The 24,526-nt window shown below is 48.4% G+C and overlaps 1 protein-coding gene across 1 annotated transcript in view; it reads left to right on the forward strand.

The window, feature by feature from the left end:
- Window positions 1–24,526, forward strand: part of SERGEF (secretion regulating guanine nucleotide exchange factor) — a 179,979-nt gene that overhangs the window by 18,918 nt on the left and 136,535 nt on the right. The window contains 1 exon segment of the mRNA XM_024558699.4: window positions 2,218–2,376. Coding sequence (XP_024414467.2) covers window positions 2,218–2,376 — 159 coding nt within the window.

A 24,526-nucleotide genomic window follows, 5' to 3' on the forward strand; every position in this document is an offset into this window, starting at 1 on the left:
TTTGCACACCCTGGTGAAGTCCAGGGAGGCTGCATGAAATACACCACAGAACTGCAGAATGTCAGTGCTACAAGGTCACCTGGGTGACCAAAAAGCTCCACCCGTTATACTCCCTCAGTTTCGACTTGATGAGATGGAGGCCCAGGGTGTGAAGTGATGTGCCCGTGTCAGAGTGGTAGAGCAGCAGATCTGGACTTGAACCCTGTGTCTTGTCTAGTGCCCATTAAGGTATTGTTTGGCTTTTGATCGGTTTTTGACAATATACCAGACTGCCCTAGGGTAAGCAGTACTATAAAGCTTTATTGGGAGGTCACAAAATATGGTGGAAACAGAAGACCTGGCTTCTTATTCTGCTTGACTCCTTATTAGCCATGTGATCTTAAAAGTCATTTACTATCTCCTGGCCTTGATTAATTTATATTCTAGAAGTGTGCTGTCTGATAGAAATATAATGTGAGCTGCATTTCAAAAAGTAAACAGAAGCCCTGGCTGGTAGAGCTCAGTGGATTGAGTGTGGGCAGCGAACCAAAGGGTTGCCAGTTCGATTCCCAGTCAGGGCACATGCCCGGTTTGTGGGCCAGGTTCCCAGTGGGGGCCACGTGAGAGGCAACCACACACTGATGTTTCTCTCTTTCCCTTCCTCTCTCTAAAAATAAATAAATAAAATCTTAAAAAAAAGTAGAAATAGGTGACATATTTTTAATAATATATTTTACTTAACCCCACATACCCCAAATATTATTTCAACTTGTAATCGATAGGAATATTATTTATGAGCTACGGTCTACTTATTGATTTTTAGTAAGTCTTTGCAATCCATTGTGCTTTTTTGTCTTATAACGCATTTCAGTTTGGAGTAGCCACACTTCCGGTGTTTACTAGCCGCGTGTGAGGAAATTACAGAACCTTAGAGTGTTAGAGTTGGAAAAGTGCTTAGAGGTCGTTGAAGGAGCCACACATTGTAGATTCAAAGGCTCCGTTATAGCCCATGGCCCCATTTTGTTTGGTTTCCAGTTAAACTTTTTTTGAACCCGAATGCCTTTTAAACAAGCATGTGCCCACCGGTTTGCCAGTTGCCCACCCGTCTCTCTCGTTACCAGTGTCATCAGTCGTATTGTTTGCCCTTCTAGACTAGCCTCCAATTTTCAGCTGGTGAAACTAAGGCTTGGAGAGGAAGTGATTGTCCAAGGTCAATAGCTAGTTAGCAGATCCGAGAATAGAAGCCAGTCACTTGGTTCTGAATGTGCTCTTTTTCTGTTAAATCACAGTGCCAGCTATTTGTGTCCTGCTTCTATCCCAGGATTATTGTGAGGCCCAAGTGAGCTGAAGTGCTCTGCAGATGTGATGTGGTAGCAAGACAGTGTCCGCTGAGCAGGGCATGTAGGGCAGTCTTATGAGTAACAAGTGTAAGCTTCATAAGTGGACTATGTCAGACAAAGACAAATACCACATGATTTCACTTATATGTGGAATCTAAAAAACAAAACAAACACACAAGACAGAAACAGACTCATAGACACAGAGAACAAACTGATGGTTCCCAGGTGGGTTGGGGGTTGGAGGCTGGGTGGAGAGGTGAAGGGATTAAGAAGCACAAACAGTCACCGGGGTGTGAAGTGCGGCGTCGGGAACACGGTCAGTGATGCTGTAGTGACTATGTGTGGTGTCAGGTGGGTGCTGGACTCAAAGAGGGATCACTCAGGGAGTTGTATACATGTCTAACCACCATGCCGTCACACCCGGAACTAACAAACATTGAATGTCAACTGCAACTGAAAAAAAATAAGAATTAGAACAAAAGTTCACGCTTAAATCATATATTTTTAACCTGTTATTTAAAAAAGTTAATACATTTTTCCCAATAAAAACTAATGCAAGCATATATTTTAAAAGCTATAGAGAATATAGAGAAACATATCTTTCAGATGGTAGATGCTGAATAAATATTTGTTGAATGAATTAGTGGAAAAATAAACTCACGTATTCCTATTCTTTGACAAGCTACTAAGAGTGTTTGGCCTTGTTTCCTATTTATTGAATTAAAAAATCTAATATTATGCTATATATGAATTTTGTATCTTGCCTTGCTCTACTCAGCACCGTAGCATAAAAATAACACAACTTTCGGTAACCACTTGTTTTTCAGACTTGTGTTCTTTCTCATCATTTGGGACTAATGTTTCCTCCCTTCTTTTGTTCCCCTTCTGCTTGGTTAAGATGCCGGAGAGCTGTATGTTTGGGGAAGCAACAAGCACGGGCAACTGGCTTCCCAGGCTGCTTTCCTCCCTGTGCCCCAGGGAATAGAAGCTCATTGTTTTCAGAATGAAAAGGTCACCGCTGTCTGGAGTGGGTGGACACACCTGGTTGCCCAGACAGGTAAGGAAGCAGCAGAGAATTAGTGGTCGGTAAGAGCAACTGTGGGGGACAGCTGTCTAAACAGCCATGGATGCTCAGGATTAGGTAGGTTGGATTCTACCAATGAAAAGTTCTTAGGATTGGGCAGGGGAGTACCGCGGATCTGGTTCTGCAGGCAGCCAGATGTATGGCTTTTCCTCGCTGAATCGCAGGTGTGCACCCCAAAAAGTCCAGACTGGGTTAGGTTATTGACTTCTGGCCCTAAGAGTCCACGAGGTGTTGAAAAGGAACCCGCTGCAGCAAGCACCACCCAGAAATGTGTCTAGGCCGTTGGGGAGGCTGCCTTGTCATAGCTGAAGAGATGAGTCTGTTTGCATTTCCACCTGAGTCTGAATTAAAGGCAGCAGAAACTGTTACCTTAAAGGTAAATACCGGGGTGAGCAAAAGTAGGTTTATGGTTGTGAGTATGCAGAACAGTTTATTTTGTATTATTAGTCATTAATTATTGTATTTTCCATATGAACAAGTGTAAGCCTACTTTTGCCAACCGCTGCATTTCATGATTGAGGCGGGAGCATCAGTTTGAATCATAGCTGGCATGGTGTTGGGATTTAAATTTTTATTAACCCTAATGATCTGTGTACGTTGACTCGGACATCCTGTGTGTTCTCTCAGATACTACCTTCTGCCATGCCACCTGCCTTTGGCATGTTTACCTTTCCTTGAGTCTTCATTTATTTCTTATCCTTCCCTTAGGGCAGTTCTTTCCTGGTCTTCTATCCTTGACTTTGTTCTTGTGGTTTGTGTCTTCACGGCCCTTCTTCTTTCCCACCTTCCTAGAGCTCCTGCTGGCTTACACTGAAGTTTCCAGGCAGGTAATTTGTGATTCTTAAGATCTGTAATCTTGTCAAGGCCTTCTGAACTCCAGGGGCTCTCTCAGGGGTCCCCTTGCCCGCTCTTGGCCTGCTTATTAGCCAAACCTGGCTTTCTGTGCTCCCAAATATCTGGTGAGTGTTATTCCAGTACTTTCTGGCTTTTGTAGGTTTTCAGGTCAGCTTCAGTTATCCTTGGTAAGTTACGCCAGCTACACATTGGAACACACAGGCATGGACTTACGAGTATTCATAGTTATGATGCTTTTAATTGGTCTTTTAAAACCACTTACAACCACTTTAGAACAGAGGCCTATATTACAAAGGTGTTTAATAAACTTTCCATGTAAAAAACTTCAGAGGCTGCTCTACGGAAAGTGTGTTAATTTATTTGGAGGAAAATCGTGACTTTCCCCCCAAAAGTTCAGACGTTTAAGGATGGGCAACATCTGCAGAAGTTTTTCTTAAAAAGACTCACTGAGCATGATAGCTGCTTATTTGTGTAATTGTTAATGTCTGCCTTTTCCTGCAGACAACGAGCTCCGTGAGAGAAGGCGCCATATCATCTCTACCATCTAGTAGCGAGTGTATTCAGTTCCTGCATCCAACTGGATCTGGTTACGAGACAAAACACATTCGAATGCACCTGAGGTGGGGTAGACAGCTAGGATTCCTGACCTCTTTCCTTGGACTCACTAATTCGTGATCAGAAGGCCTCAGTTTGTCTCTCTGTATTCAAAAGTCCAACCAAATCAGTCATTGTTTATAGGGAAACTATGGAGCAATATCCTCATAGGCCTTGGAGAAACAGGAGAGAAGACCCGGGTCATTCCCTTCCACTAGAGTGTGTACACAGGCTTAAGTGAAAGAATGTAGAGAAGGAAGCCTTGGCCGTTTGTCCGTCCATCCACCCATCATACGTACGATGAGGACTGTTTATATACCATCACTGTACTAGATATAAACCCTGCCCTCGAGGAGCCCACTGTCCACTAGGGGGACAGATCTGCTATGAAAATCCAGTACGTTGCAGTATGGGCTGTGCAACAGTAGAGCTAAGTACAGCGTGCAGAGGGAGCAGAGGAACCAGCAGTCATGTGAGTAATTGGGTATTAACAGGTAGGCGTTTCATGGTTAGTCAGTCTTCACAGAATTGCAGTGCAGTGAAATACACTTACTACCAAATGGTAGTGAGTTTGGCTGAGTCTGTCAGTAAACTCTAACTAGTTAGGCAGCTGACTAACGAAAGACGTGAAGATGCCTCTTCTTTGATTCTGGCTTTGAAGTGTCGTAACTGATACTGGTTTCCACTTCTGGGCCAGCAGCCCAACCCTCGGGTGGGGGGTCGGGAACCCACGTATGTGGCACTGAGTCACCCCAGCTGCTCCAGAGCTCAGCTTCAGGTCTCCACCTCCACTTGAGAGTGTGATTTTTTTGGTAATGTTTTAGCTGTTTAATTAACTTGTTAATTCAGATCGCTTGTTTATATACTTGTCGCTTTCCCCTTTCTCCTAAGTTCAGAATGGTGAGGAGCTGGGACGTTTGCGAGTCCCGGTTGCTGCACTGAATTGCGGGCAAATGGGAGTGCTGCCCTTTCACTTACTGGTGCTGCGCTCCATCTGGCGGCACCGGGGGCCTTCGACTGGGCTCAGTGTCATTGAGAAGAAGCACCCAGGGCCTCCGGTTTAATCTGACTCAGATGCTCGTGTTAACGGGAACAAGATTTGCTCACTGGGTCAGAAGCAGCTCTTTAGTGGAACAAGGAGTTATTTGACTCTAGTTGTTTTCACATGCGCCAGTGGTGACTTGTTCCCGGGACCCACCTACAGGCCACAGTAGCACAGAGGCTGCTCCCAGTGTCCTTCGGGAAGGCCTTATGTGATGATGCTGATTAAAATAGAGTTTCTGCACGGTGACCATGTATCTGTCCAGTGAGATAGGATGGAGTGGGGTGGCATGGGCTAGGATGAGAGGAAGGGAATGGATTCTGCTTTCCTTTCTCCATAGGCCCTAGACCAGGGATTCTCAAGCCTGGGGGACATTTGCAATGTCTGAAGACATATTTGGTTGTCGCAACTAGGGGGTGCTATTACCATCCAGTTGGTAGAGGCCAGGGATGCTGCTAAACATCCTACAATGCAAGGGCATCCCTCGCAACAAGGAAATACCCAGCCCGAAGTGAATGTTAGTTGTGCCAAGATCAAGAAACACTGCCCAAGACTGCCACCCCCAGGGGCAGGTGTTCGGCTAGGCGGTTCTCATGGTACCAGGATAACTTGACCGTTTGTCTGTGTAGGAATCTGGATGCAGTCCCTGCCCTCCCCCTTCAGGAGTCTGGTGCCTGCCTGCAGTGTTTGCGATGGAAAAATACTTTTCTCTGTTAGTCAGAGGCACTTGGAAAGAGTCCAGGCGAACCTGTTCTAATCTGGGAAAGTTGGCAAGGGTACCTGTGTCTCAGGCTAGGGAAGCTGCATTCTAGAAACCTTTCTCAAGCCGCTTGATGTCCCTGCTCATTGTTCTCGGGCACTTCATGGGACTCCTGGGTGACTTTATCCAGGCTCAGTGACCTGCAGCTGTCTTATCTGAGATTCACCATTTCCTGGCCCGAGGTGCTTCTGGTGAGAGCTGGATGGCAGATCTGGGTGCCGCCCTAGCCTGGTGATGTTGGTTAAGTCACCTCACCTGTCGAGGCTTCAATTTCCTCATCTCTCAAGCAGGATATTCAAACCTGCCCTCCTTCTACATAGCTCTGTGATGAGGTTCCACTGACTGAATCTGTGTGAAAGATCTCAGCTATCTGTAAAATGCTGTGTGCACACATAAGCGAGAGGTGCCTGAGGGTGGGATATGTGAGTGTATTAAGGAGTCAGCAGTTGCTTTTAGAAAGGCTTCTATTTCAACAAGGTCCGTGCAGAGCTCGAGGTACTAGCTTCTCCCCTGAGGGCTCCTGAGCTGGCCAGGAATGTGATGCTCCATATCCAACCCTGACCGGCAGAGCTTTCTAAAACCTTTCACTAACATGCAGCAGGCAAGTGGCTCTTTCATGTTACCAACAGTTTGGAAGAGCTTCATGGCCTTATACGTAATTTTCCTGTTAGTCTCTGATCACACTATTGTTCCTCCGTGGTACCCATCCCAATGTGTAACTCTGTACATTGATTTGTATTCTTATTTGTTTAATGGCCAGCCTGTAAATTCCATGCCAGCATTGTCTGTTTTATTCAGAGCTATATCCTCAGCACCTGGCCCAGGCCTGGCACTTAGCAGATGATCAGTAGCTGCTTGCTGAATGAATGAATAAATGGCGAGGTGGAGAGAAGCATGGGCTTTGAAGTCACACAGGCCTAAGTTGGAATCTCAGTTCTGTGTGGCTGAGGGCAGCACCACCTGTCTCCGCCTCTTGCCTGGGTCCTGCAGTGGCCCCTGACTGGGGTCCTCGTCTTCCTACAGGCACTTCCTCTCCCTTCCAGTCTGATTCCTTACCTCATCTGGAATATCTTTTCCAACCCGTTGTGACGCGTTCCAGTAGCTTCCTATTGCTCCTGTGAGAAAAACGTAGTCCTTAGTGCTCTGCGCTCTGCTTCCCTTTCCCCTCCACTGCCTACCATGCTAGCTCTTGACCGCTAGCTGGTCTCCACTCTGGCCTTTGTTTGGCCCCTTGTACACATCATGTGTTTCGCACTGCAGTGCCTTTGCACCTGCTGTTTTCTCCGTTTGGCACACATATCCCTGCACTCCTTCATTTTAACATCATTACATCCTTTTCTTCCCCCTCCAGGCTTCAGCTTAGTCATCACCTCCTCAGGGAGGACTTTCCTTAACGTCCTGACTAATCACTTTCCCCTTTTATCTGTTCTCAGACCACTACAACCTGTCCTTTGTGCTATTTTTTTTATAGTGTTCCATGACTAGTTCCCCCTCCCACTAGACTGTAAGCTCCATGAGGGCAGGGGCCACGTTCGTTTTGCTCAGCATTGTATTCTCAGCGCTTAGCAAAATATTTGGCACATGCTAGGTAGGTACTCAGTAAATGTTGGACAAATGAATACACCTAACTTCTCTGAGCTTTTTTTTTTTTTCATTAGGAAAATGGAGTATTGCTGACCTTGGCTGAGAACTAAATGAGATGCTTCTACCCCTAGCACAGGACTGTGCCCCCCTGTGGGTTCAGTGCACATCAGCTTCCTCTTCCCTTTGAAACTCTGGAGCTCTCTGGAGGTCAGATGCCCCATAGCGCCTCTTTCCGGCAGAGGTCCCTGAGGGGCTGGATATGAATGTCTCTGGGTAGGTCACAGTTGATTCAGAACTCTCCTGGAGAGTGCAGAAAGACCAGTGCTTAAAAACGCCAACTGTTGGCTGCTGGTGATTAATTAGACTTTCAAGGGGAATGATTTATACAAGATCTGAACCTTAATGTGGGGTTGGCCAGAATGTCCAGAATCCGGTTGCTTTTGGGCTGCTGGAAGCTTTCCCTGAGCCGAGCAGTATCCCAAAGTAGTCTTGTGGTTTCCCAGTGGCTGTGGGTTGAAAAAGTACAGATACTGAGTGCTTGACATTCTTCGGTTTCTTCAGTGTCACCTGAGAAAGTCCTAGAATGTCAGACATTTTAGAGAATCAGAGATGGAACAAGAAAATTCCTCACTTTGCAAAAGAAAAGATGGAATCAAAGAGGAGAGCAGGTGACTTTATGGCAGCATTTAAGCTAGAAATGCAGTTCTGCTTTTCAGTAAATTCTTTCCCTTCCCGTCACTGTCCTCCTGGTTCTTGGTTATATTCTTTAGTTGAGAAATTTTTTATTCTTTTTCTCTAACGTGGGGAATTGCATGACAAATGTGGAAGGGATCACTCTCCTTTCTTCAAGCGTCGCAGACCAAGAAATATTTTATTGCATTTGATATCTAAGCATTAGTGAAATCCAAGCCTAGCCATTGATTCACACTGAACCGAGTTTATAAATATACCTAATGCTGATTTTTCTGTTTTTGGGCCAAGATCCCTGCCAGAATAAGGTGACAGTGTATATTACAACATCTTCTTTGGGACCATATATCATGAAACCTCAACCGAGCTCAGGGAGATTCTGACCTCATGGACTCTATTTAAAGCAGGTGCTTTGGAATGAGGTTTGTGCTTTAGAACTTTGAAAACCCAGTGGCTGAAAGTCAAACCAAGCTCAAAGAACTACTTTGAAATGGACAGTTTTTGCTTATTATTAAAGTCATTAGTTTTTATCCTGGAATCCTCAGAATGTCAGGAATGGAACTTAGAACTCAAGTGGCCTGACTCCTCAGTTTACAGATGGGGAAACTGAGGACTGGAGAGGGAGAAGCACAGGCAGTGAGAAAAGGAGCTGGGACAGAACACTGGTCTCGTGGCTCTCAGTCCAGTGCTCTCTCCACTTTGTCACGGTCTCTGGAGAAGAGGAGGAAGTGAGGATGACTTAACTAATCACACCCAGGGACCTGAAGCAGGAATAATAGTTCCTTCTGTACATGAAGTTCTGTTCCGAAATGTGTTACCTGAAATGCGCAGCCATACAGTCCCTTAATGGGTTTCTGCGTGGAACAGAAACCAGGAGATGGTGCCCTGGGAGCGAGGTTCAAAGGCTGCTCCAGGATTCATGGAAGCAGCTGCATTTCCATTTATGATAATACAATAGCAATCGGAGCTCTCGTGTTCCACTTTTATCACTATCAAGTGCTTTCACATCCATTTTCTCAGGTGAAGTTGGCAAGGTGGGTGCTATTATCCTTGCTTTCACAGACCAGGCCCTCATTTGGTTAACTGCACTGCCCTGGTTCACAGAGATGGGCAGAGCTAAAACTTGAACCTGACTTAGCTGTCTTCAAGCTTGCTGCTCTGATTCCAAGTTGTGTGTGTCTCCGAATGCTCTAACTCATTAACTGAGCTCTTGCCAGTGACTTTTCCAAGCAATAAGGAAGGTAATTCTTAGTTATCCTTGAATTGAACTTTTGCCAGTGACTTTCCCAAGCAATAAGGAAGGTGATTCTTAGCTATCCTTGATCCTTCAGCAGGTATTTGTGGAATGCTCACCTACGTGTATATAGCACTATACTTCAGACTACAAGGGAACATAAAATCCGGAACTAACTTCTGGAAGCTTATTGGGTGAAAACCTGAAATATTTAGTAAAAGAATAAAAAAGAATGTGACCAAGAGCCGGAGGAGTGGCCCAGACACCGCAAGGTCACATTTGAATGGGTGGAGGTTTGGGACTTGGTTCTGTTGCTGTCTTTTTGTCCTCTCGCAAGACACAAAACTCTCTGGTGTCCTCCTTCCCAGTTGGACAATAGGAGGTTGTGGACGTAACGATTCCTAAGGGCCATTCCAGCTCTGAAATTCTGTCTTATTAAAAAACAAAACCAGTCCTGGCCTGAGGAAATAATTAAGGATGTGAGAATATTTAGAATATTGCCACGCATTGTTGCCTGATTTATAATGCCAAAAACACATGCACGGAGACTAAGGAAACTACAGGGGATTGGTAAAATGCATTTCATTATTTTGGAATATACAGCCATTAATTAGAATGCTTTAGACATTTAATGACAGAGGGTTGTGCTCATGATATAGTAAGTGAAAAGAGTAGATTACAATAAGTTACTACACCGTAACTTCTATTTCTTTACAAAGGGATGTTTGCATAGAAAAGACTAGAAAGAAATATGCTGGGATATTATCTCTGATTGGTGGGATTATGAATGAATTTTACTTTCTCTTATATTTTCTATGCTGATATGTGATTTCCAGTTTGACTCTATCCCCCATAAATGTTAAGGCTAATGAATAAAATCCCTTGCCCCGCAGTATAGGGATGGCCGCTTTGCCACCCATTCCTGTGTATAAGTCCTTGACAAATCACTTCCACTGGCCTCGGTTGGGAGGTCGCATAGAAAAGAGGCAAGAGACTGTAGAAGGAGGCAGGAAAGAGGGGATAAATTTTTGGTGCAGTGGTGAGTCAGTTTTGTGACCTCAGGCAAGTCCCTTCGGAACATCCCTGAGCCTTGGTTTCCTTATCTGCAGAGTTGGGAGGTCACAAAATGTCCTTTGAGCTCCAAGATATAGTTGTTCCTAAGGATGGAGAATTTCTCTAAGGTGTGGAACCTGCTCAGAGGCCTCTTTGGTTCCTGGAGGCTGGCTGGCATCCTTGCATTTTCTTCCTCTCCTTTGCACCTGGGCAAGCCCATTTCTGTTCAGAGTTCAGGGTGGGATTAAATGAAGTTCAGTGGTAGGGCTCAGAGCTGAGAGAGTGTAGTGACAGCATGAGGCCGCTAGAGGGAAGCATTGTTTGATTACTTCCTCCTTTCTCATATCTGCTCTGCAGGTGAAGAGTAGCCTTGATTTGGTTTCAAATTCTAGAATTAGAAGGACTTTGAAGATCATCCAGGAGAGCCCCATTGTGCTGCAGGTGTGCAGTAATAGAGTTCAGAAAAGGCAAGTGACCTACAGTATGTTTTTTTCTGGGTCTGCACTATAGGGTTCCAGAGTAGGCTGCAGACAGAGCAAGAGTGTGGTCAGCTGAGTCCACAGACAGTTCCCATGATTACGTAAGAATCGAAGGGATCTGCCCATATACACCTTTACTGAGCTCCTCTGGCCAGGTGCTGAGAGGCCTGGAGGTAGAGAATCCCCTGTGCTGGGGGAAGCCCATGCAGACACATGCTGCTACACCAGCATCTTTCTTATCCTCTGTTGGGCTGCCTAGCCCAGGATCCAGGCTGCGGGGGTGGCTCGGAGGCTGGTTTATGGGAGAATTGCAGGTGTCCTTGTGATCGAGGTCCTCCAAAGTCAAGAGGTACCCCAGGCACCGCCTTTTTGTTATTTCCAGTGGATTTCTGCAAGCATTGCTCACATGTTCACATGCCCGATCTTACCATTTCTTGAGGTTTGCAAGGAATCGTGACAGTTTATTTCCCACCTTTCAGAGGCTTTGTTTTCCTTGGCCTGGGCTGACTTTATTTTTGGTTTCCAGGGTGCCCACCAGCCCTAAGCATTGTGGTAAAGTGGAATTGTGCACTTATCTGGGAGCCAGGCAGCTGTGTGACCTTGGGCAGGTCACTTCCTGTCTTTGGGTAGGGAGGTCAGACTCTCAGCTGCAGTGTGTCATCTCTGCTAGAGAGATAAAGTTCTGGTGTTATTTTTGGTTTGTTTGGCAATGAATACCCATTGATCTGTGGTGCAGAGAGGTGCAGTGTGTGTCAGACTGAAGCAGGAGCAGGATTCACTCTTAGAAATAGGTGCATTCAAATAAAGGGGCTTGAGAGGGGCCTGGCTAAAGCAAAGTGCAGCTGGCCGTGGAGGCCACTAGATGGCAGCAGTGGGCAAGCAGAGAGCCTTGGGGGTGAGGTGGGTAGGGCCAGCATCCGGAGTCAGAATTAGAAAGGTCAGAGCTGAGAGGATTCCACCCCCCCACCCCCGCCCCCCCCCTCCCCCGGAGTCACCCAGGCCCTCCTCTTTTTTTTATGGATGGGCGAACTCAGGTCCAGAGAGGGACGGGGGCTACCTAAGGTCTCACCATGAGTTAAGACTTAGCTATCTCCTTGCTTGTGAGAAGAACTGAGATTGGTTTGGCCTCTAGCTGGCTGCCCTATGAGTCAGGAGACAAGGGCCTGGGCCCTGGGCCAGCAAGCCAGAGGTAAGAAGGGAAGGGGACAGGAGTTAACTTTCTGCCTCGCCCCTGGTTTCTTCGAGTGTCTAGTCCTAATGATTTCCATCCTCCCCCCTGCAGGAAAGGCAGTATCCACTGTCTTTGCTGCTCCCCCCCATCTGCTCCACTCTCAGGCCAAGGCTCTTCTATCAGGCTGTGCTGTGATGAAACCTTTGCCAGGGGTCCTCTCGCCCCACAGATGGGCAGCCCAGGGCCTCATCAGAGGCCCACTGCAATAAGACGTGAGTTAGCACAGTTTGTTGAACAAAATCTTAAAAATATTTCCCTGGGTCAGAGTAGGGCAGGGAACCAGTCTTTGCTAAGCACTCGCCACGTGCTGGGTGCCCTGCCGGGTGCTGCCACTTACATTCTCCTCACAACTCTGTGTGGGATGGCTCACGTCTGAGAGGTGAGGTACCTTTCCTCTGGCAGTCCCCTCCGCCAGGAGCGATGGTCTCTCTAACCCCACGAGCTATTGCCACACTGCACTGCTTTCTGCCCGACCATCCCCTCTCACAGAGGCCCGCCCCGTTGGAAATAGCCACCGCTGCTCTGTCCCAGCCTCACTCTTCTCCCGCCTGCTTTGTTTTTCACTATGTGAGTTTTCATGGCCTGGAACCGTAGTGTTGTCATTGTTTACTTCCTTGCCATCCCTGTCTCCTCACCACGTGCGAGGCCCACGGGGTTAAGCACTTGCTGCGCTGTGTCTCCCCTGGCTCTCCCTGGGGTGGGGCCGAGGCTCAGGGAGGGCCAGGTCCAGGGGACGGCTTGCACTTTTGCATGGAGACGCTGTGCTGTTTTCAGTGCCTGTGCTGAGGAGACCCAACCTTCCCACTTCCCACCTTCGTGGAGCAGCCCCAGGCTGAGTGCCTCATTCCCTGAGGCCAACAGCCATGCCTAGTGCCCCAGGGCTTGGGGGACAACTTTGTCACTGCATGTCTGCCAGGCCTTGCTGTGGGTCCTCCCCTTCCCTATCTGCCTATGGTGGTTGGGGGCAGCAGGTGGCTGGGGGCAGCAGGCGTGCTGCGAGCTCACCAGATGGTCCGGGGAGGGCTCAGAGGTCCCTGGCAGAGCGCTCCGTTTCCATTCAAGGGATCCTCTTCCTCTTTCCTGGTCGGATTGATTTGTTCCAGGAGCTCTCGAAAGTGAGCTTTAAGTGACCAGGCTGTAACTTCGCCATCATTTTAGGTTCCTGACAGATGGCACTGTGCTTGCCCTTTCTCAGGGGACCTTGCCTGTCTCAGGGGAACTCTCAGTAACCATAGTGACAGCCAGGGCCCGCAAGTGCTCTCAGACGTGTGCCAAGATGGAAGTGGGCCATTTTGAGGAATCTTGGGTCAGCTTTTTCCTAATAGGACAGTGACTTTCTACCTTAGGAGAAAGCCTGATGTGGCCAAAGTAGCCCTGAAGAGCCAGGTTCAAGTTCTAATTTGGCTGCTTGTTGGCTGTGCGATCTTGGGCAAGTCAGTTAGCCTCTGTGGGCCTGAATACCGTCATCCGTTAAATGAGAATCATACTCCCTAATCTGCCTGCCTCACAGGGATATATCATGTCATCCACTCGTTCACACATTCCTTTCTTCGTTCCTTCACTCTGTTATTAAACAAATGTTTGTGGACTAGGCAGAGGTCAGGGAGGACCTTCCAGGCATAGAAGTGTGAGGTGCACCCTGCCGCAGTTTGCTCGACACGGGGCCAGACGGAATGGGAAGGGGCTGGAAACATGCAAGTGTCACAGGCACGGGTCCTTATTCGGGCTTTGCTCTGGGAGCAGCGGAAGGACAGTGAGGTGTCTGGGTGGGGTGGGGGGTGATAGACGTGAACAGGGGAAGAGCGGCCCTGCCTCAGCATGGCTCTCGGAGGCTCCCCCGGGGAGGCCGCAGGCTTGTGTTTTGCTTTAGTTCCCATCTCTGGCTGATTCTGAGGTGCTCCGGGTTCTTGGGGCCCCATCCCCCATGAGCTGGGGTGGTTGTTAGAATCCACGAGGTCGGTAGGGAGTGGCGTTACCTGGCTCATGAGGCTGCCTTCTGGGAAGTTGTCTTGGGCCACATGGAAGGGCACCTAGGAAGCCACCATTGCGGCTTCCGTCTTACAGCACTTGTCAGGAGCCGCAGATGAGCCGCCCTGAGGAGGTGGAGGTGTGCGGGAAGGGCCGCTCACATTTATCAAGGACGAGCTATGTGCCACGCATTTTGCCAGGGCTTTACAAAACCATCCATTTCATCCTTACCCAGTCTGCCCAGTGCGGCCCACTCCCGTTTTACATGGAGCAGAGTGAAGAGCAGCTAAGGGACAAGGACTCGCCCTGTCTCGTTTCTTAGCCTTGCTTTGCTCAGTGTGAAATGGTGGTCAGCCACGTCACCCCGCCAACTTCGAGGGTGTCGCGAGGCTTGAGGAAGATCTGGATGTGAAAGCACTTTGTAAACTGGAAAGGACCGTGTGCCCTGGCACAGCTTCCCGGGGACATTATTGGAGACTTGCTTGGGCCTTTCCTGCCTGGGCCGATAGAAGGTTCTAACCTTTGGTTTCTCCTTGGTGCGCTTCCTCCTGCCAGCCCCAGTGTCTGTGGCTCAATTCACCACTTCTCTCCTTTAAACCCACAAATATGAGGGCACTGTGTTTTTTTTTTTAAACAAAATTAACTCTACAGTATAAAACTAATATCAAAGTACGCTTACTTTTTTTTTTTTTTGCCATTTTGGTGAAAATAATACTAAGTCATGGAATTAAAATGCTGGAAAGGACCATTTCCTCCTTATTTGTAACTTGAGAACACAGAAGCTCAGGGAAATGGCCCCATAGCTGCCTGATGCAGAGCCGGGATCAGGGCCCCTCCACTGCCCCACACGGCCCCTCCTAAGAGAGACTTCAAGGGCTTCGTCCAGAGGAAGAATCCAGTTTCGTACATTTCATTTCATTACGCCAGCCCCTTTATGTAACAGGGCTGTTTCCGGGTCCTGACAGATGGTCCATAGTAACAGTGCTCTGCTGATCGGGTTGGAGCCGTTCCTGTGAAATGGAAAACCCTGTGCAGCAGATGCCTTTCCCAGCCCCTGGCCGTGGAGAAGCCAGCTTCTCCAGGGAAGGCACTGCGGCTTTGGTCCTTACGGTGTCCGGTGTGACCAAAGGTGAAGGCCGTCAGAGGTGGTCTTGAAGTGTGTTAGGTTTTTACAGAAGACGGGGTGCTGATAAAGGGTGCTTCTTCTGGGGCCTGAGGAACAGATGGGAGCGGGGAGCAAAGTGGGAGGGAAAGTAGCAGATGTGGAAGGAAAGACAGGCTGTGCCACCATGGATCTGGACTGGTGGCCCTTCAGACCACAGGGCTGTGGCCCTCCAATGAGCAATTTGAATATAACTTCAGCGCCTGTCACATGACTGCCCAGCTTTGACAGTAGATTTCGATCCCAAGGCTCCCCCAGGCCCTGACATCGAAATTATCGGAACTCCAAGTCTTCTGATTGTCTTCCTTCTCTGGGTGGGGTGCTCGATCACAGTGGTTCTTGGTGGCCTCCTCAAGCTGTGCTTGTTGTTCCCCCTGCTTGATACAAGTGCAAACCCCCAAACCACTGAGAGTGGAGTTGGCATTGCCACTTCCATGGGGTCCTCCTGACCTTGTCCTGAAGCTCAGTTCTCTCCCTTGAAGTGTCCTGACATGTGGGGGTGGGAGAATGGTTCCCTATCCATGAGTGCAGCTCTGTGAGGTCTCCCATAGGTCTTTCATACCCGCCTCTCAGGAAGACCTGGGAGAGGTTCTGAGGGTGGGGTGAGAGGAAATTTGAGGAGCACCATCCAAAGTCATGTCCCAGAGGGTTGTCACTGGTTGACCATGAACTGGCATTCCAGGAAAGGCTCCCTCTCCTCCTCACTCCTGTGCCTGGGTGAATTATTTACACCAAAAGATTAGAGCCAACCTTTGTCTCCCCTGCTTGAAGATCCTAATCTGGGCCTCTCATGAACCAAAAACCAGTTTCTCTTTGGAAGCTGAGGATGCAAATATTATTTCTGGGGGGTTGTGGGATCCCTTGGCTTGCTAACATAACAGCTTTGATGTCATGGTGGGCTTTGCAGGAAGGCTGGCCCCAGTATACCATTTGCCTCTGGTCTTGCTCCTGAGGGGCCTCATGGTGGTCTGCAGGGGGCGCTGTGTTCCCACAGCCAGGTACTGGGGTTTCACTGAAGGAACTCAAGCAAGCATTCCTCTGCAGGCCCAGGCTGCTTGCGAACCTCGGCTTTCCCTTGCTCAGTCTCATTTCCAGCTCCTGCCTCCAGCTCAGGCGCTGTGAGTCATCATCATCAGTAGAAAACACGGCCTCACCAACAGCTGGGTGCAGTGCTTGGCCTTTTTTTTTTTTTAACTTCTTTTTTTGTAACTTCACAGAGATAGAAACTGCTGATGATCTTTCGCAGTGGACCGTAACTGAAGTCCAGGTTAGGGATAGCAGTTCTATGTGGGAAGAGGAGAACCCTGAGGAGATGGGGGTAGGAGTGTGTGTCTTTCAGTCACTGAGCCGTGGGCCTTCCAAAAAGCTGCCCCAGGGAGATAGGCAGTGAGGGACCACGTGGACCTCACCTGTCTCTGTTTTTCCCAGCCAAGGAGCCCAGGACGCCTTTGGTAAATTGCAGGCAGCAATGGAAGCTTTGAGGGTTGACTGGCATTTTTCTAAGAAGCTGTGGACAGGATGTACCGGAAGTCAGGGCGGCCTGGGACCTAGGCTTGCTTGGCTTACCACTATTTGACCTTGGGTAAATAGGTCACTTTACCTACTGGGCCTCCCTTCTCCTGTCTAGAAGCAGACAGTTGGGTTAGGGTGCCTTGAGGTTCCTTCTTGGTGTCACCGTCTGTGAGTCTAAGTGGACTATAAAGAACTTTGAACCTTGTTCCAGAATTCCCTTGAACACCTGAAACTCATAGCTATTTCTCCAGGTGAACAGTGCTCACTGCAAGGAGAATCACATCGGGAAGAGGCCTATCCTCCGAGAGCCGACAGTCTGCCTTCCCCCTTTCGTCTCCCCATGGGGCAGTTGTCAGAGTCTGCTAGGGGGCAGGAAACTGGGATTCTGGCTCCGGCTTTGCCAAAATACACGTGTGTCCTTGGGCCCATCATTTCCCTCCTTCAGCCTCATTTTCATTTTCTCTAAAATCAAGGGATTAGGCTCGCTTCTTGGCTTCGACTCCCCCCACTTTCCTTCCCTCCTTGAGCCTCCTACTGGCTTTTCTGCAGGATGTGATTCTTAGCTGCAGAAGCCCTGAGGTACAGTTTCCTTTCTTGCCGGGAGGGAGAGCAGCAGGATTATTTTTTTAATTACGCAGCTAACATTAGGCAGCAATCTACATTTTAAAATGTTATTAATAAGAGGCTAAAAGTGTGCAAAGCTTTGGCGTTTGCATGTGAAATGACTTGGGAAACATCTGCAGAGGCACTGGCCTCAAGCAGGAATTTTTCTCGGGTGCTAAGTGGCTGCTGGGTGTGAGCCGCAGCCTGATGTGTTGCTGGGCCCTTGGAGGAGCAGGAAGCCCAAGCAACTAACTCAGCCAGAGCAGCCCCCTCAGAGGCGGGGCTCGCGGTCCAGCCTCTCAGGATGGCCCTTTGCAGACTGACTTTAGAGAAAGAGTTATACTCATAACATGATGAGCATCCGTGTTTGCAGTTTACAAAGTGCACTCGTGTGTGTTGGATCCCTTTTCATCACAGATGAACAGGGGTCCTGAGAGGTAGTGAGAGTTGGCTGAGGTCTCTACAATGTAAGATTCTTCCTTTAAAAAGGATGGTAAGCTAGAGGAAAAGCTCCAGACAGGAAGTGGCGAGCTGGGTGCAAGTCCTGGGCTTCCGCTCCCTCCCCTGTTCGACCTTTCTGTTTCCCTACGTTCTACTGCTCTGCAACACCTAAAGTCATTTGCCAGAGGGTGTGCGTTTTTTGTCCGTTGTCTGTCTTCCCTGCACTAGACTCTCAGTTCTGTGAAGGGAGGGAGTGTTGTCTGTCTGTTCACTGCTGTGGCCCCGAGCACCTGGGACAGCACCTGGTGATTTGTTGAACAAGGTGAATGCTCAGCTCTGCTTCTGAGTAGGTTGTGTGACTTGGAAAAGTTGTTTATTTTCCTCAGTGTTGTGCTCTCTTTGGGGAGTTGGATGGGATGGCCCTTGGTGGCGTGGTAAGAGCGATGCCTGTGACTCCTTTTTCTTTCAGCAAGCCCTGAGCACCTACCCTGGGTCCGGCCCTGGGCTAGATGCTGTGAGGATACAGAGAAAGGATCCCTGTTCTTCACTTTTTAATGGATGTGATGGTTGATTTTGTATGTCAACTTGACTGGGCCGCAGGGTGGCCCAGATATTTGGTAAACACTATTCTGAGTATTTCCGCGAGGGTGTTTTTGGATGAGATTAACAATTTACCAAGTAGACTAAGTAAAGCCAGTCACCCTCCTTAGTGTGGGTGGGCCTCATCCAATCAGTTGAAGGCCAGAACAGAGCAAAGGCTGACCCTTCCCTGAGTAAGAGTGGATTCTCTTGCTTTCCGGGTGGAATATCATTTCTTCCTGCTTGAGAGCCTTTGAACGGAGACCTCGGCTCTGCAGATTTTTGACTTGCCAGCCCCCGTAATCATGTGAGTCAGGTCCTTACAGATCTCTTTCTGTACATCCCATTGGTTCTGTTTTTCTGGAGAACCTTGACTAATACAGAGGGCAACAGAAAACGTGTTGTCAAACGATCTTGCATTCAGTGGAGTAGAATAGTTTTTGGAACAGAGACACAAGTCCCATGCCAGTGGCTTCTACAGGAAGGGGTGTCTCATTCTGACAAGGGGACGATGGGAGGCAGTGACATTCGAGCCAGGACCCGCAGGGTGAGGAGGAGCTCTGTAGGTGGAACAAGCCAGCCCGCCAGCATTGCAGGCGGACCAGCACTGCGGGCTGGGGCGCAGTGTGACCCTAAGGCCGGGAGGGGAAGTGGAGTATGCCCTTGACAGAGGGCCGCCATCCAGCACTGAAGAGCATAGGTGTTTGGAGGGAGGCACTGTGTGGAAGGCAAGGGAGTTCCTAAACGAACTAGGACTGGGGCTTCCTGAGATGTTCTCAACCGGTTTGGGAGAGGAAAGCATGCATTTTTTTCTGGGGGCCCCACCCCTGTGGGTATGGACAGTCCGGTCAGCAGCCGGTCTGGGGCTCCTCGGGGTGTGGACTGTCTTGACTTCTACACTGGTGCCCCGATTTGACAGCTCATCAAATCAGGGGTGAAAATGGAGCAGCCGTGTGGAGCGCCCGGTATATTTTGGGACTCTGATCTTTGCCGTGCAGGCTCTCTTTGTGCCCCTCGCCCGCACGTGCGTCCCCATGACCTCGAACAACCTCCAGAAGTCCTTGGGAGTGTTCTCTTGTGAAGAGGCAGTGCGACTGGTGAAAGGTGATGTGTCCTCTGCAGGACAGTGACTGGGGTCCTGACGTCGGTGCCAGGCTGCTGGTTTCCCTGTGAGCTCTGCCACTGACAGCTGTGGACTCAGAGCCCAAGACTGAACCTTGCTCGTGCTTTGATTCCCTCACCTGTAATTTGAGGGTCATAATAATCCATACTCATGGGGTGTTTCTGTGGACTAAAAGGAACAGTCCATGTAAAGAAAGCATGAAATAAGTGCCTTCAAAATATCAGCTGTTGTGTCAGCATTACCATTATTACTGCAGCTTTGCCATTCACCAGCCTTGCGATCTTGAGCGAGTCATTTAACCGTTGTGATCTCCTTCTTTTCCTGTAAAGTGGGGCTCACACCAATCACTAAGGGTTGATTAAATTATATGACTTAATAGCAGTGCCTAAAGTAGAGTGTTAGCGTCACCTCTCAATAAGTAAATTCTCCCCTGTTCCTTGCCTTTTTGTTCACTGTCTTTGTAGGCTGCTCCTGCTTCCCCTCTTTGTCAGTCAGAGAGCCCATGTTTGGCAATTCTATTCCTGTATTAATTTTTTAAAAAAATTCCAAACTTTTTATCATGTGGTATTGTTCATAATATGACTTTGGAGACTAGGAAAATTTTACTGAAAATACTTACATATGCAGTCAAGTCCCAATTTTTATTGAAATTGCGAACTGTGTGTGTGGTCTTTGATTTTAAAGTTGATGTTTTATTTTAGGACACTGGTCAGACTAAATTTTGCAAGGGCGCCAGAAACATTGTATTACACACTGCTCATTTTGACACTGCAGACCTTTAGACACCATTTGTCACAGTTTACATCAGGAAGCTGTCTCGGGGTCATCTATTCCAGCGCTTTAGTTTTATGGATGGGGAGGTCAAGGGACCTGCTCAAGGGCACGTAGCCCAGAAGAGAAGCCAGGAACAGGATCCGGGTCTTCAGAGTCTTCGGTTGAAGCCTCCTCCCTTTCCAGCTCACCTTGCTTCGTCTCCCTTCTCCACTGCCCTGCTCTTCTCCTCTTCTTTTTTCCTAGCTTTAATTTATTTGTCTTGTGCAGTACTGCAGAGGCCTCCGATGTCCCAGAGACTATGTGTGAATCTTAAGAAAAATCCAAAATCTCATGGCCCAGCCTTCCATGCTCTTCCCTTTCTTGGATTATCAGGAGAGCGCTGGCCATAAGACATCGGTGGGTGGGGGCTGGCCGAGAAGATTTGATGAATTGGTAGAAACTGTGGGTGGAACTATAGAAAGCCTTGATAACAAGGCTGTGGTGTTCAGTCGGGGAGAATAACAGTAACAGTGACTAACGTTTATTATTACGTGTCACACACTTTATGCAAAAGTGTCCTTGCAGCAACCCCATGAGGTCAGTGTTACAATTCCCCTTTTACAGATATGGGATAATGTTCTCAAGTTGGAGCCAGAGAATGATACAGTTCAGCAGGAGTGAGCAAGAATCAGGTAGATTCATTTGTTCGTTCAGGCAGCAAATATTTAGTGAGCACCTACTTTGTGCTGGGCATTATTCTTGGAGATAGGGCTGAGCAAAAGCAGAGAGTCCCTGTTATTGTAGAGCTGACTCTGTGGGGAGGAGACCCACATTAATCAGACAGCCCTTCTGCTTCGTAAACTGACATCAGAGCCCCCGAGGGGAGGAACGTTGTTGTCTGAGGTGGCTGCACAGGGACTCTGCTCAGGGGTGAGGGCTCAGTGGAGCTGAAGAGTGAGTGCCAGGTGATGGTTAGGTGAACGGGGCTGGGGTAGTGGAGACTACCTGAGGCGGAGGGAGGCAGTAAAGAGGCCTTGGGGAAGAGCGGCCTGATGTTACCGCTTCCAGCGCGCGAGCTCCGGGCTCTGTGCCTGCACGGAAGGTTAGCTGGGTGACTCAGGCAGGTCGTTCTGTGTTGGACCAGTCCTTGGTTATTATCACCAAGTGCCTGTTTCCAGCATCTCTGTCCGTGTGGCAGAAGGACGGGCGAGTTATAGAAACAAGGTTCTTAGACTCGAAGGCAGCTGTTTTCAAGCCTTTTCGTCTCACGGCACCTGTAAACTAAATACTACAATTCTGCGGCACATCCAAAAAATCTTTTTTTTGCCTCTCTTACCAGAAAATAGGTATAATTTTGATTCATTCACACCAGACAGCTATTGTGTTGGCTGTCGCCATTTTTTTATTGGACAATCTCAGGGAAAAGAAGTCAGTGCCCCTGACTGAATTAGTCAGGTGTGGCACGTTTTCAAACCCCTGCAGCACGCCGGTTGAAGAACCACTGCTGTAAGGCCTCAGAATTAATCGCCCTGAGAGTCCGCGGGGTTTGTAAGCAGAGGAATTATAATGAACTCGTGGGTAGAGAGTGTGTCCTCTGGGCGTGTGCTCCAGAAGGCCTCGTCGCATCCTAGAACGTCCCCGGGGAGGGACAGAGAGGTTGCACGGCCTTTTCTCTGCCTCACCTTTGCGTGTTCTTTTTCTGACATCCACCTCTATTTGCCAACAACATTTTGATATCTTCAGTGACATTCTGTTCCCTTTTGGGTCAGAAAATGTGGGTTATTCCTTATATTTCACTGTAATCTATCTTTTTTGTTTCTTTTTTAAGATTGTATTTTTCAATTACAATTGACATTCACTCAATATTATTTTATGTTAGGTTTAGGTGTACAACGTAGTCCGTAGACCATTGTGGAATTTACAGAGTGTTCCCCCAATAATTCGAGGACCCACCTGGCGCCATACAGAGTTATTACAGTATTATTGACTGTGTTCCCTGTGCCAAATCCGCCTTCCTGACACCTTCAGGACCCCTTTCTCTGGAGCAGTGTAGGAATTCCTTTTCACTCATTCACTCAGTTTCTCACTCAGCCTGTAGCTGTGGCTCCTCACCTGCCTTTACCACTAGTCCAGGCAGCCTGCCAATGGAGAATAAAGGACAGGACGCTGCCCCCTCGAATATTCACCACCCACCCACCTTCCTGAGTATCCTCTGACCTCAGGGCACAGCCCCCACCCCCTTCTGCAGGGCTTTGTACCTAGTTGTCTTTCTCCTAGTTTACTTCTTTATGTCGACTGCTTGATAAGATGTTTGCCGAAGGTCCCAGGAGCGTTCGGTCATTTGGTTTGCCATAGCATTCCATGATTCTCATTGCTGGGGACCCCGATCTAGCATCTCCGCCCGTTTGTCTATTTCTTTCCATGGCACCACCGCCTTCCCACTGAGCAGGAAACCCTGAATTCTCAGAGTGTGGTTTATCTCCTCCTGCTCCCTTCCTCTCACATCTAACTGGGTGCCAAGCCTTCCAAATTTTTACTTCTTCCTCATGTAATTCCAGCCCTCCTTTTAGTCCTGATGCATCTTAGACTGTCATTGTAGGGAATGTTCCCCTCTTCCTTCCTGTTTCACTTACTGCCACTGAGAGCAAGGTAAGTGCCTTGTTCCTTGTCGGTAAAGTGGGGCAGGTAAGAATGCCAGTCTCGTTGTTGGGAGGGGTAAACAGGAGACTATACAGAGAATGTGTGGAACCGTGCGTGGCACAGAGTAGGCGCTCCGGAAGTGTTGGCTATGAATATTATCATTACTGGAGCCCTCCAGTCCTTTGCCAGGTGCACCATTCCAGAACGTTCCTTTCCTTGGGCTCCACCCCTGCTCAAAAATCTGCAGTCTCCTCATGGTCTGTCTGCCTAGCATGGTCTGTCTAGCATGCCAGACCAAATTGCCATGGCATGGGAAGAGAAAATGGACTCCTTTTACATGTTTTTAAAAAATCTTATTCTTTTAAATTTTCTACTTTTTGAGTGTGTTTTACACTGTATATTTCTGAGTGAGGGCACATTTATAATTTATAGATGTATGCGATACACGTGTACACTTTGATAAATAAATATACAAATATTGGTGGTGGTTAAACATGTGTCACTGAATGGGGAGTGCAGACAAGTGAGTTCAGGTCCTGGTCCGGAAGCTGAGATCCAGACTCCATGCTTGGCATTTCCCTGGGGCTGGCCCTGGGCTGGCCCCAGCCTGGTGGCCCTGAGTCCCCTGCCAGTCCCCCTTCCTCATGGCCCTCACTCTCTCTCCACCTGCCCCACCGTGTGCCTTTTGCTGTCCATCATTGCTCACCCCCTCTTCCTGTTCCTAGAGGTTTTTCTCTCATTTCCTCATCCAGAAGTTCACCTTAGATGCTGCTTCTTCCATCAAGCCTGCCAGGATCATTCTAGATTGAAACGCTTCCTTCAAGCTCCCCGGCACTCACTGTCGATACTGCTCCTTCGGCCCCTGCTGTCTTCTACCTGGGGTTGGGGTCTTTTGCCGCGTACATTTCTTGGCTCCGTGATCCTGTTAATTCTCACATGGACATGCCTTTAAATTAGGTTTTGCTTGCGGGCTTTATTTTGACCTGTTTGTCATTTATCATTTATCTGGAGACACGTACCTGTGCTTTTTGAATGACATTAATGTATCTCTATTTTATCATAGTAATATATAATTCTTTAAGGAGAAGATGCACGTGTGACATTTGTGATCTGAATCTCCCCAGATTTGATGGTGTGCTTCCGCCTGAGGCAGACATTTATCTGCAGTATAGGATGGAGCATCTTCTGTGTGTGGATTATTATTTCCCTCTACCCCAAGTGACCTGGAATCATAATCCTTGTGTTTAATGCCTGTCGTCTAGTACTTACAGTCCCGAGTTCCGCATGTCCTCCTGGGAAGTGTGGGAAGCTGGATGGTACACAAAACGTATCCATTTAATCTGGGTCTCCCCCTCCTCAAACACTGTGAGAGCGCTGTCCCCTCGGCCAGGTTTTGTCAGCGTGTGACAGCAGCTGTGCTAGCGTTGGAACGCCTGCTGGTCCTGCAGTCAGGAGGCGCAGGCTTAAGTCTTGATTCCCCCGCTTGCCTGTTGTTGTCACGGGACCGAGTAAGTCACTTCACCTCTCTAGTCATTTAACCTCATCTGGAAAATAAGCTTAATGATGTATACGTCACAGAATTATTAGGAGGAAGACTTGAGAGAGTGCCTATGAATGTGCTGGCACCTTGGAGGTGGTCAATAAGCGTCTGTTGAAAAGAAAAAATAAAAGAGTCTCCTCCATCCTCTGTGAGTGAGCTTTCCGGCGCGGAGTATACTTCAGGGGAAATAGCTTCAGAAAGTGCAGCTGTCTGACCGAGCAAACAGGCTGAAGACCGGAGACCGGAGGCTGGACATCGGGCTGGCTTGGTTTCTGGGTTT

The sequence above is a fragment of the Desmodus rotundus genome, chromosome 5 (genome assembly GCF_022682495.2).
Source record: "Desmodus rotundus isolate HL8 chromosome 5, HLdesRot8A.1, whole genome shotgun sequence".
Classification (NCBI taxonomy): domain Eukaryota; kingdom Metazoa; phylum Chordata; class Mammalia; order Chiroptera; family Phyllostomidae; genus Desmodus; species Desmodus rotundus.